General features: G+C 41.0%; 1 protein-coding gene across 1 annotated transcript in view; it reads left to right on the top strand.

Moving 5' to 3' along the window:
• The window catches only part of mmel1 (membrane metallo-endopeptidase-like 1), a 31798-nt gene that overhangs the window by 4137 nt on the left and 14227 nt on the right, over window positions 1-13434 (top strand). The window contains exons 2-5 of the mRNA XM_030420223.1: window positions 241-298; window positions 2854-3025; window positions 6722-6886; window positions 12865-13041. Coding sequence (XP_030276083.1) covers window positions 12885-13041 — 157 coding nt within the window. The 5' untranslated portion in view covers window positions 241-298; window positions 2854-3025; window positions 6722-6886; window positions 12865-12884. The remainder of the gene's footprint in view (window positions 1-240; window positions 299-2853; window positions 3026-6721; window positions 6887-12864; window positions 13042-13434) is intronic.

Genomic DNA, 13434 nt, shown 5'->3' with positions numbered 1-13434 from the left:
AATAAGCTTCCTTGTGTAAATCTGCACAAAATATGGTTTGCCTTTTTCCTGTTAAAACAATCTCTAGACGTATCTTCAGTTGAGCAATGGTCCAGGGAAACCGAGTTTGTGGTTATACAAACCGCTCTGTGTGAGGCTTTTGAAAAGAAAACTTGGTATCACCATATGGTCCGCTGCTTGCAGCTATCTCCGCTTTCACTTATCTGATCTGAAAAGTCTCTCTTGACTCTCTCGTTGCAGAGTCGCCCTCATCACAGTGGGAATGTGAGAAGGAAAAGGAAAACAACCCGAGGCCAAGGTACACATCCACACTGTGAGCAGTGTGTGAGCTTGTGGCTCTGTCAAAAACAAATGCCATTTGTCCCTTTTTCTTTTTTTTTACAAAAGCAGAAACATTTCTCATTAGCTTCTTTATGTTTTCCTGGAACACTGAAATAAAGACTAGTTAGGTGAGACTGTGACAGAGCGCCATGAGGTGAAGTGAAATCAGAGAGTTAAAAGACCAGCTGAGGATCCAGACGGACAGGAGGAGAAGGAGGGGGGAGGCCCCCTGATGGACGGGGGTGACCAGCAGGATTGGTGAGGGAAGTGGTTTTTGCTGATAAAGAGAGGGAAAGGGTCGATTGTCCCCAACACTCTAGCGATAGTGGTGGATGCCATTAAGATAAGGAGGATTAGACCTGCCACATCGCTGTCCTGGCTGCTCCAGCCTGAGGGACAGGTGGAGAGTAAAAGACCCCGTCGAGGAGGGTCGCTTGTCACTTTGCCTGTTGGTGACCAAAGGGACCGATTCATGTGCAGCTGATTTAATAGGATGTTGTGAGGATTAAGAGAGATCTAAGCAGCGTTTGTCACTACACGCAACTCTGTCACAAGCTTGAGAAACAGACAACTGAAATATATTTATTAGCAGTGGATGAAGTGCTCAACCCAAACTACAGTCCAACAAGCAAGTAAAAGTCCAGCATTCAGAAGGTTATTGAAGAAAAGTACGTGACAGCAAGAAGTTATTAAAGCCTGACTGATGTATTGGTTGGCTGACATTGGCTTCTCAAAGATGCATTAGGATCAGCGTATATAATGGCTGATATGTGCCGAAAACTCTTTTTTAAAGATTATAATGCAGTTAAAGATGCTCGGGGACGATCAGGATCACAGATATTATCCCTCATTCTTTCAGATTTTGTTTCCTGCTTTATTTTGGCGTCTAACCCTCCTCTCCTTTCAGATCCCCTTCCTGCCCTTGTCTGTTTTCCCGTCGTGGTGATGGTCTGCCCCATCCTGATGTGTTTCACCTGTGTGTATTATCCCCACCTCCCTTGTGTATTTAGTCTGCGTGCTCCCTGTCTCCTCTGCCAGTTTGTCTTCACCATTTTTGTCAAGCATTCCGGCATTCCTCCTGTTTTCTGATTGTTTTTGCCCTGACTTTGCCTCTGCCTTAGCCCGTTCTTGTGTATGATCGCCATGCCGACTGATCTTCTCTGAACCGAACTGGCTTCAGTCTGTCCTTTTGGGAAATCTGAACTGTCGCTAGTCGGGTCTACGTCCGGTGTCTTGTCGATCTTGATCTTGTCGACAATAAGGTTCATTCTTAAACCATACAATATCCTGCCTCTGATACATACTGTTCCAAGTGATCTGTGTATTGAACCATAATCGATTTAGGAAAACTGAAGTATCGGGCGGGCTCTACTAGGTATCGAATGTAGGTATTTTGCACCTCATGAGAGTTTCCGTTAAAACTGACACTTCTATACGACCTACATAAGCATACCAGACCATCAGTGAGAAGACTGGCTGTTGTCATGTACTTATTATAGTTATTCCTGTAACTGACTAGATAAAGCTATTTTCAATGGCAGAGTGCTGAGCATGAATTAAGGAGTCTCACAGCTTGAGGAAAGAAGCTGTAGTCTGATGTTGTTGCACTAAAACAAGTTTACTTTGTTTCACCTTCATCTTATTAGTTATTGATCTCACAAAGCCACAAATAGATACATTACATTATAAATCACAATTTTAGGAATACGTTTGATCTTTCTTGCAATTGCTTTCCAAGCGGATTCACACACTGGCCAGACCACAATCTTTAGACAAAAGCTGGTGGTGTTCATGTGCAGTCGTCCACAGGTACCGCCAAAATCAGCATAAGATGAAGATTCCTTGTAGCTGCTTCATGTAACGTTTAGAAGCAGGATTTGTGTCAGAGTCCTCTCAAAGTGTGGCGTTACCACTTTTATTTAAGTAACCGTGTTGAAGATTTGGTCCACCACTGCTGCAAACTAAAACCTCAATAATAAACATACAGTATAGTTAAATAGATACCTATGAGTATCAATCAAAGCTGAACATTATTATCTATGTAAAGATTGAATTAATGGATATTAAGCCTGAAGATGCCTGAAGATGCTCACAGATGACAATTTTATTTAGTTATTTTATTATCGTATATGTTTTCTATAGTAACTATTGTAATAGTTGTGCTGTCTGTCTCAAACCAGAAAAAGTTGATATGCTGCCCCTTTTTATTATTTTCAGATTATTATTATTTTTGTGCAGTTTTACGTCTGTTACTTAAGGAAAAATGAAATACACATATTCACATGGAGACCAGACATTGGAGAACACTTTTAAAAAGCCGAACTCAGGGTATATAACATCTGTGTCCTCCTTTCTGTATTGTCACAACAATACCATGTTAATGAAATCAGTAGGCACAAGACATGTGCACGTAACAAACATGTCCAGAAAGAAAAACCGACACTAATACACACTTAACATTTTCTGTGTGGCAGGCCCCTGCATAACCGGATTACTTTTACAAATGTCCTCCTCTCTTTACTTCTTTTACAGAGAATTATGCTCGGCCACGCTCTGTTTTAGCCTGAGAAAGAGTGAGGACTGAAGACGCTGGTGAAAATGTCCACGATGACCCCAGCAATCACACCCGTATTCCGGCGTATTACACCTGGACACGGTCGTCTAATGGACGCTGATTTAGGAGACGGGGGACGGAGACCACAAGGTTTGCTCTGAGTTCGTCGGCAGTGGGACCTCATTTTGGGGCTTTTTATGCCACTGCTGTGCTTAATGACCTGTTCGCTTCTGTGAGGCCTATTAAACACATGCAGTAAATCAGCAGAGCAGGAACATACCAGTTAATCACTGCCTTTTGTTTTCGGGCCTGAGGGAGGACAATGCATCTAACTGAATGCTGCCGAGCTGACAGAGTGTTTAAGGACAACTAACGCTGTCATGTCAGACAGACGGACGGCCTCAGCAGCCGTGTGTCAAACGACAATCAATGCCACTATTTCATCCAGTCTCTACGGCTGTCAACAAAGCATCCTTATATAACCAGAACTATGGCATTGTTAGTGTTCGTAAAAGAAGGGACTGATAGTATCACCTCATCACAGAGTCACAATAAATAAGCTTCCTGCGCGAAAATGGCTTTAAGCATTGCAATTAAAAACCCAAATATTCTGCGCTGGTTAAGCTCACGCTGACTTCTGGTTTAATCCGACAGTATTTAACATGGGACATAATTAATGGGGAGAGGAGAATGTAAAGCGGTGATTACTACTATTGTCAAGCTGTATGCTCAAAAATAAAGATATTTTAGGGAAAAACCCAAAAAAAAAAAAAAAAAAAAAAACAAGGGAAGAAGAAGAAAAATGAAATGATAATAATTTAATCCGGCTTCAAATTAGAACATTTTCATATCTCGGAAACAAAGGAAAAGAACATTCCCATTTGCTTCCATTTTACGCAACCTGTGAACATTTTTAGTCATGAGACTTTTTTAAAGACTAAAAATACATGACCTGTCGTCCTCCTGCAACAACAACCTTCTCTGCACTTTTTTATTCTGAGAGTCTCCAAGCAGACATTTCATTTTCTGCCACAGGCTTTTAGCAAAGTTGAGCAGCCCTCTCCATCAAATACTTACAGTAGCATTCATCAACAATAGCCTAATTAAAAAGCTTTCAAGCTTGTTTTTCAGATCCACTAATCACAGAGACAGTCCGGTATTTGTTTATGGCCTGCGTGAGAACAAACATACTCCGCCTTACAGAAAATAAATCACCAATAATCGAATTTGAGGCTCCCTCATAAACCTAATTAGGCTTACTCTTGCAAAGCTGAGAATATTGTCTGTAACCTGCAATATCCAGACTTGAAACTGCACCAAAGTGAAGATGATGTTTGCAAACAGCTTGGTCGAATTTGGGGGAATGATCAGGGGAAAAAATGAACACATTAGCTGTCAGCACTGCAACACAGGGAGCAGGGAGCACCAAACAAGGCTGGCAGAAAAAACAGAAGGTTGTGTTTCGTGGAAATGTGAGGAAAATCTTAGCAGCACAGCATCACTCTGAAAGGAAAGCACGGAGGAAAGAATACGCTCAAGCAAAAGCAAGCGAGCCTATAAAAGCACTGATGTTCATTTACTTTGGATGAAAGCTCAAATTAGCAGAAATACATTAGTCGGAGCAGATGCTCTTCTGCGAGCAGGGACTAAGATAAAGCAGCCTTCTTTTCGGATATTCACAAGCATACATTTTACTTTAATTTCATGGCTCTTTGCAGCAGTCACATGGGCAGATGTATGAGTCTCCTGTTTGCAGTGCACCTACCACCACGCTTGTGATGTGACTTCATAGTTCAAAAGGACAGTAAGGAGAAACTCTTTTATGCCTGATTACATGTTCTCTCTTGGCCTTTTGCGATTTCCGTGTGTAGGAAGTACATCTCTGTTCTTCCTTCCAGGAATAACATTTAGACCTCAACCAGTCACTGGAGAGTGCAAATGTGTGGCCAATGTGCCTTACCTTAGGGGCTGAATAAGAACAAGTCAAGAACAGTGAGGGAAAGGATGCACGGTGGAGTATTTAGATTTACTATGAAATGTTATGTGGGCTGCAAGATCTTTAACCCTGCAAAATAATCCCCTCTAGGGAAAAACAGGCTTTTCTCAAGATTGCCAAATCTTCAAATGTATATCTTAGACCACATTCTCGGGATATTGTAGGTATGAAATGTAGGAAATGACTGAAAACTCAAAAAGACCTACATTTTTGGTCTGGTTTGTAAGAGGAAACATACAAGTTTTCTTCCCCAAGAGTTTCCAAAGGGAGTTATTGTTGGTGCTACAGTTGCAAAGACAACCACATCGCTTTCTGTTTTCCTCAGAGTCATGAATAAGAACAACAAAGGACAAAATATACTTTTATTCACTCATTGAGCCTATAATGAAGTCAGTAGCTAGAAATGGTACCAGGCTAACAGCCAGCCAGTGTTCATTTTCCAGGGAGAGTTCATGCCCAGTGCAGACAAAATAGCATTGTGAAAGCAAAATAAATCGGGAACCAAAGCTAAACGACAGCAGTGTCCTTATTATATCTTCTTTACATTGTTCAATTAACATTTACTTAATAATGACAGGTTATTGCAAATAACTTGTCTACTGCCAGTTTAAGTGCAGTTTTTACCGATCCACCCAAATATTTAATCAAGTTATAAACCTTAAGGTGTCAGCAAAAAACTTTTCTCGTTGCCCGTTTAAAGTGTAATTACTCTCCAAATGTCTCTTGAAAAATAAAATATACATCATACAAGGTTTTCAAACCTTCATTTAATCAGAGAAGGGGCATTGAGAGCAAGCGTTTCCAAGGTCACCCTGAACAAAACACATATACAACACATGAATATTGAATCAAATACATGTATTTAGAATACATACATAATACAACCACACAAACATCAGTTATCTCAGCATGTCTTAATATTGAAAAAGGTCCTTCAGACTAATTTCATTGCACAACTTAATACAAAACATTGAACACAGTGACGATATGAGAGGAAAGATCCTCTCTGCTAAATCAAATCTATGAATAAATTATTGACTCAGTTGCAAACCTCGACTCCCCGTCGTGTTGCACTTCATCAGTCATGTTGTTTTTAAATGGCTGCTGGCGCCTTCACTTCTCCTCCTTGGTCGACTTAAACAACGCTGCCCGTGAGCAGAAGACAGGATCTTTAACGCGTTAACGCATCTTAAATGCCCGTCCTGTTTTGGCTTTGATGCACTACATTTGTTTACTTTTCTCGGCCAGCAACAACACCTGAGCAGCCAATCACATTTCTTCCTTTTTTTTTTTTTTTAAATCAGCTAATTAGTGTGGTTAATCAGGCTGATAATGAGCCCGGGCACCACGCCATTTCAATCCGACATAAGGCCAGGGTTCAGATCCCCACCAAGCACACCAGGAGCACCTGAGATCTCCCTGAAGACGAGTCTTTACCTGGCCACGGCAGAGGTGACAAATGAGGGTGATGTTTATGGCTGCAGGGATGATCGAAACTCTGTTTTATCTGTCCACAGAGCGCTTTAAGATCTTGTTTGTCTTATCTTTCTGTAAGCTTACCAGATTTTTCTGCCCTTTTCCTCTCAGCAGCTGGGGACACTTTGCGGTGAGAGAAAGACACTGATGCTCGTGTTAACACATCCTGTTGACCCCTCAGACACACACGTCTCATAATCCAACTCAACCACCTCATAACACACACGTCCCTCACATTTTTTTCTTAACGCAGCAGTGTAATCGAAAACAATCCAGTACTATCACCTCCCATCTGCCTCCTCCCTCCCTCCCTCCTCCCCCTCCCTCCTTCCCTCTGTCTCATGCTCTCCCTCTCTCTCTGCTGCCTCACTCAGACCCTGAGCGGCGCACTGAGCTGGATAACGTCTCCTTCAACCCGCAGCACAGACTCATTTCTCTACACACCAGCTCTGAGTGGATGCTCAGCAGGGGTGTTTGAGATATTAGCCCGCTGTTGGGGTGAAACGGCTCAGGGAGTTCTACCATCGCCACACTCAAAGGTAAGCTTCTGGATCCTTGAGATTATATTCCTGTTTGCCGTCAAGTCCCAAAGTTAGAGCCACTTGCATCTGCAGCCTTGTGTCATATTGTCGGCAGTCCCAGGACAGATTTTTTGTAAAAATTTTCCACTGAGACGTTTTTAACTGTTTTTCTGCGTGTGAAAATAGAACGCTGCTGTTGTTTTTGTAGACTTGAAGGTAAGTAGTGAGCGGCTAAACGGATAAAAGTGAACTGGAGAAAGTGTGCAGCCTGACCTGCGACTTAATCCTTGTTTTGTTGTTGTGGAAGTTTGAAGAAAATCAGTACCAGTCACTGAACGCAGCTGCGTGAAATGTTAATGTGCTTAGAGCAGGGAGACCTCAAAACATTTAGCACAGATTAGTTTCACTTTCACAGAGAGGATTTTTTATTTTTGACACACTGAACCTCTGACCTGTCGGATTACAACGGCTCACTGGTATGTTAACACCTGTTCGCTACGTCAAAGGTGCTGGGAGACTTATTCAGAATACTATTTGAGGTCACTCACTCAGTCAACGCATTTCAACTAATTTTTAACACTGAATCCTGGAGCTGAACTGAACTGAATCATCAGTGTCACTGTCCGGATCAGTAGAGCCACATTGTCTCAACTATAGTAGTCTAAAACAAATGTTGGTTGCTGTCATATCTCATTCATAACAACACTTTAACTTTCACATGTTCAACTCAACCCAAAAAATTGCATCTTGAATTCACCTAAAACTAGCAGTTTAGAATAAGATGTCACTATTGTGTTGCTATCAAAGACGCTAGCCAAGCAATACACAAAACAAGCACAGAACCCCAGAGCTCGACCAAATATGCAGTTTTTGGGGCCAATGCTGATATTAGGAAGTAAAACATTCAGAAAACGATAAATCAGATAACTATAAATCAGTTCAAAAGCTGTGTGTATACTGGCTGATTTATCGTTATCAGAATTTCCCTCAAATGTGGTCATCAGACACATCAAGGGGAGGGGACATTTTACAGTTTAAAAAGAAACGTAATTGTCTAAAATTGACTGAAACTAAAACAGTAAAATAAACCTATTGATTAGAAATAACCCAAAGCATTGTTTTCTGCGCTGTGTTCTTTACACCAAAAAAGGTTTCATATCAGCAGCTATCCTCAAAATTTACGCCGATACCAATATATCTGTGATAGGCCAATAAACAACATCAGAGAGGTCTTACCAACATGTTCAAACGTCTCTACATGTTGCAGTGATAGTTAAACTCGACAAAATAGATAAACGAGTTTGCCAAATTCACATCTCAACGATGCAAATCACCTGCCAGTTTTGTAATTGAGAAGTGGCTGCTCTTGTTAGTGAGAAGTCACGATGATTCGGTCTATATAAATCCATCCTGAGCATGGTTCTTCCACGCCTGTGTACATACAGTATATGAGGCGGTATACCATCCCTCTTGTTAACCTGCCACCCCCCTCTCCGTTCCCTCATGGCAGAGAGTGTGCAGAGACTGGGTGGTTGTTTAGTTGAACGTGTAGGTCTAGTCTGTCAGACTCACTGATCCCTTATCGGCCTGAGGTTTGTGCAAGTTAGAATCAGCGGCATTGACCGCGGCTCTGAAATCAAAAGAACCAGTCAGTCAGCCTGTCCTGGCTGAATGAAACGGACCGAGTCCATCCCTCCTGTAGAAAGAAACAAATCGCCTCTAGCATACAGTGAATGTGCAGAAATCAAAGTCTTTGTTCTTGTCATGCTTACAGATGCTGTTTCCCCGAGTTTGAATAGAAATGGCCCGACCAGACTTGATTGCTGCCTGAAAATAGTACTTTTTGTCAAAGTGCATGCTGGAGCTGTATTTATGGTTGCAACTATGTTTTAATGCTGCCCTCCTGGTGAGACCTCTGGCTGGGATCATGTGCTGAGGCCTTCGCCACACTCTGGTGCCCCCCCGTGCATAATGCTGGAGAATGTTGTGTAGAGCTGAAGCTGCAGGAACAGAAACACATTTTCTCCGTCACTGTAGATTTTTGTTCTGTTGCTGGTTGATACAAATGCAAGTACACCTGTGGGGCTGACTCCTAGATGGTGCTCACGGCGAGTGAGAAACAGTGGAATGTGTTTTGGCCCTGGGTATTGTCTCTCAGGCTGAGAGGAGGCTGTCCAAACCATCTGGTTGGTGGATCAACACTTCTCAGGGTGGGAGAAAGAGCCATTCTTTAAAAGAAAGAAAACATATTTAATGATTCAAATGTTATACTGTAAAGCAGTTATTTTTTACAAAGTCCGCAAACAGCTTCACCTTCATCCACGATTCATTCATATGAAACTTCCTCACATTATTTCTCAGATTTTGTTGGGTTTTGCGTTGGGATTGTCTGCTCGGCACGTCTTACTGCTTTCAGAAGTTTTATATTATTTTGAATTACCAAAGAGAGAAAAACACATTTAACTATTTTCCTCTTAGTCACATTGGAATGCAAGTTTAAATATTAAAAAAAAGGTGACAGTTCTAATGCTTCATATATAGATTCAAATACAGCTACAAAGCTTTAAAGTTATCTATTAAAAGTGTTTTATAGGAAAATAATAATGATGAAAATAATATTTTAGAAAAAAATTAACTTACCAGTGTAAAGCACGTTTTAAAATAAAGTCACGAAGCTCTTCAGAGGAACACAAGATAAGGATTATACATTGGGCATCATCAGTTACAAACTCAATGAAAGTTCAGTAGTTTTGTCTGTATTCTCTTTATTTAACTTAACAAAACAGGATATTCAGCATAGTTAGTGCGTTAGAGTTGTATCATTTATTTAAGTTCCAAAAAGGACAAATAGCACCATAATAGTACATGCAAAAAATAACTGTAATCATTTCAGTTTTGGTCATATCAGCAGCCGTTTTGCAGTACTATGCACACACTTAATGTCTTAATATATGTTAAAAATGCTTAATACTAATGTATGAACAAAATGCTAAGACTGGCGGGTCTGATTTCTTTGCTGCTCTGAGCAGAAAACCTTTGTAAAGCCATTTGACGTAATCTTAAAATGTCAACATTTCATTTTTCGTCCTTGTTGGACAATTTTGTGCCCAGAATTGATATGATTGGAATTAACATGAATGGATTTACAATGAGAGAAGCACGCCTGCCTGTATCCGCTCCAATCACAGGGAGAAATGAAACAGAAATGCAGCGCAGCTCTCTGAGGACCTTTAAAGATGTAAACGACTCTTCCCATTGGACAACACATCTTGTATGGACACATCAGACTGCACATTATTGCACAGTGTTCCATAAAGTGAGACCTGGCTTCGATACAGTATAACAGGATTTTGCCTCAGTTTTTGTGCTCTCTGATGCTGAGGATGTCAGTGCAGCTCTAACAAGCCCCCGCCTGCTCTTCATCACTGTAGTGCCAGATATGTGCCCATGAGTATTCATCAGGAAGTGCTAATGGGGCACAGCAGTATGAACCTCTGATTTACAGCCCATCCCCTGTCAGGCCTAATGATAGGGCAGTGGTGCTGGTTATGGAGAAACAGGTGCTGCAGAGTGAATAGATGCGAAGCAATGCCGCTGAAAGCCACGGGTGATTGTCGTTTTGTCCCCTGCACAAATGCTCATTTGCAATATTGTGTTCACACATACATAATTATTGTGCATAGAAATTAGCTCTCTGGAAATAGGCTTATGGCTAGAGGTCTGGTGTGTGTGCATGTGTGTGTGGGGGGTGAGGTAAGATGGGGAGGGGGGCAGATATTTCAAACAATAGCCGGCTAAAGGAAGTTTAATGGTAAATTTACGGCTCCCTAAATTATTTCCAGAGTAAATGATACATTCATTATACACAACGACTCTCCATCCTCCACTATATTATCAACAGATGGAGTTTAATGATGAAGTGAGGGATAAAGTCCTGAATAAACAGTGTACATTGAGTATGGTCAGGTTATTAAAACAGGTACGCTGAGCCCCGGAGAACCATCATTATTATTGTAAACTAATCTGTTTAACCACCCAAGGCATCATGTGACATTTGAGTTTGAAAGCTTTTTAATGAATTCACTATAGACTATACATGCCATGTCAAATGGTGTGCAGCACTCCTTGATGAAGTTAAAATCAGCAACCCAATCGCCGGAATGAATATTGGCTACAATTTAAAGCTTTGCGTTTCTTTGTGTTGCAACTTTATATTTGTTTAGCTTAAATGTTCTATTTCTCTCCTGTCGCTGCGCTCATGCTGTGGTTATAGTTTCAGGCACAAAGACCACTTGTTTATGGCTAGGAAAAACATCAAGGTTTAGCTTAAAATACCTGGTTCTGTAGCTGGAGATGGCCCAACTTCCCATGAAAAGTATCCAGCTTTGTTTCCACAAAACACAGCTGGAAATAGTCCCAAGTTCTCTGAAAGAGTATCCAGTGGTGTCATGCTTACAAATGTTGAAACGCAGACTCGGGCCTGCACATTTTGTAGAAATTCTGTAATGGTAAGCGGCCTATGAGACATACAAACTTGAACATATCTGGTAATTGGGCATGGCATAAAAAAAAAAAAACACAGCAACAAAATTACCTTAAATGTGCAGTAAGCTGCATGTATTGATTTTAAATGGTGCCTTGTAGTTCGCTAAAAAGTTTTTGTGCTTAACACGCTCTTAGTGAGATAAAGGACTACACTCATGTAGCTAAAAGGTCAGACTGTATTTTTTCAGCCTTCATAACACAACGATGTGTGTCATATCTCCGTGGTTCCCAACTGTTTTAGCTTGTGACCCATTCATAAAAGCAATGACAGCTGGTGACCCCTCGTCACAAGTTCTGCTCAGAAAGAAAAAGTCACAATTATGTTTCATTGCTCCAGTCGCTTCAATCTGTGTACAAATAACATGACTTCAGACTTGTGTGCAATGCACAGGGCAAATAGTAGTGTGGGAGAAGAAAATTCAAACTCTTTAATGAGATAATAATGTAAATTCAGAAGTATTTATTTTTCCAATAACTGACAAACAAACTGTTTCCTGTCAGAGGAAAATAAGGTCCAGAACACTGTCTGAAGCTAGAAAGGTGGCAGGGTCTGCCACATATAAACACGGTCAAACAGAATGAAGTTGTGTCATCCTTTAAGGTCAGTTTGTTTACTTCAGTTTATTCAATCATAAAAAAAAGACAGTTGGTTCATTTAGTTTGTTTAGGCATAAGAATGAAATCAGTCAATAAAGATTTTACTCTTTTGATTAACATTTCAAACATTTTTCAACATTTTTTCCCCCAAAATACACAGTGCACCTTTAAACTGCTAATTTTATATTTTGTTAATATGACGATGACTGTCACCTGACTACGGATCAGCTCTCCACAGAAATGAATGGGATAGATCGGTGTATCACCTGCACACAAAATTGTATAAAGATGTGTTATTTGTGCCCAGATTGATGAGACCTTGTTATTTTATATCATATAAAAATTACTTTAAATCCTTTTACAATCATCTTGTGACCTTTTAAAAATAATGTTGGACACCTGTTTTGAGGCTTGAAACCACTGACCTATGGTGTCCTTTTACAGGTGAAGCAAGACAAAGCAAGCGTTGTGTTCCTAAAGGCACATTTCAGCCTTTTCTTTCATGAAAGTTGGTACTGACGATAAACAAATCGGAGGCAGACTTTGTGAATTCAAGGCTTGAAAAAAAGGCACATGAAGGCTGTAAAAATAAAAAAAGGAAAAAATTCTAAGAAAAGAAGAAAATGCAGTGACAAACTGTTTTCATGCAACGAGACCAACAGTTTCACAACTCCTGTCGGTGAAGTTGTTGTAGGTGTTCGGCAGTTGAAGCTCACTCACTGCAGGTCAGCTGGCACAGTTTACCGATGGATCACTGCACAGCCCACACACACATGCATAAACACACACACACACACACGCACTGGAAGCTTTCTGCCTGGACCATCCCACACTACACGGTGTCTTTCCCACAGAGCCGGCAGTCAGGAGGAATATGGGCAAATCCGAAAGCCAAATGGATATCATGGAGAAATCAAGTAAACCTGGGAAGCGTCGTTGGACTGTTGCAGAAATCGGTCTGTCCGTGCTGCTGCTGTTGGTCAGCTGTGCCTTGGCCGGGCTGGTGGTCCTCTACACATCGGTTGTGAAAGGTAATGGCTCTGTCAGGCTCACAGTGGAAAGATCCAGATATTGCAGATGGCAGCAGTGATGACAAGTGTCTCCCTGCTCTCTTTTTGTGTGACTGCAAACCGGACAGGACCCGCTCTATGTATGATTATATACTGATGCACATATGTCACCGGTTAACCTTTTGAGAGATTTTTAAAGGATAATGGTATTCACCAAAATATGCAAAAATAAGAGTTCTACACTTCACGCACACAGGCCTAACCTTAACTGCAGCTCCAGGCTCTTTTTTTGAGTTTTGGTTCTGCTTAAATGTTACCAGTGGATTAAAACAATTGCAAATATCGTCATAATTTGGATGAATGTGGTCCTGTCTGTGTCTAACGTTGTCTAAAAATCTGTTTCTCCCAACCAAT

The sequence above is a fragment of the Sparus aurata genome, chromosome 6 (genome assembly GCF_900880675.1).
Source record: "Sparus aurata chromosome 6, fSpaAur1.1, whole genome shotgun sequence".
In the NCBI taxonomy this organism is placed as follows: Eukaryota; Metazoa; Chordata; class Actinopteri; order Spariformes; family Sparidae; genus Sparus; species Sparus aurata.
This window is presented reverse-complemented; position numbering and strand designations above follow the sequence as displayed.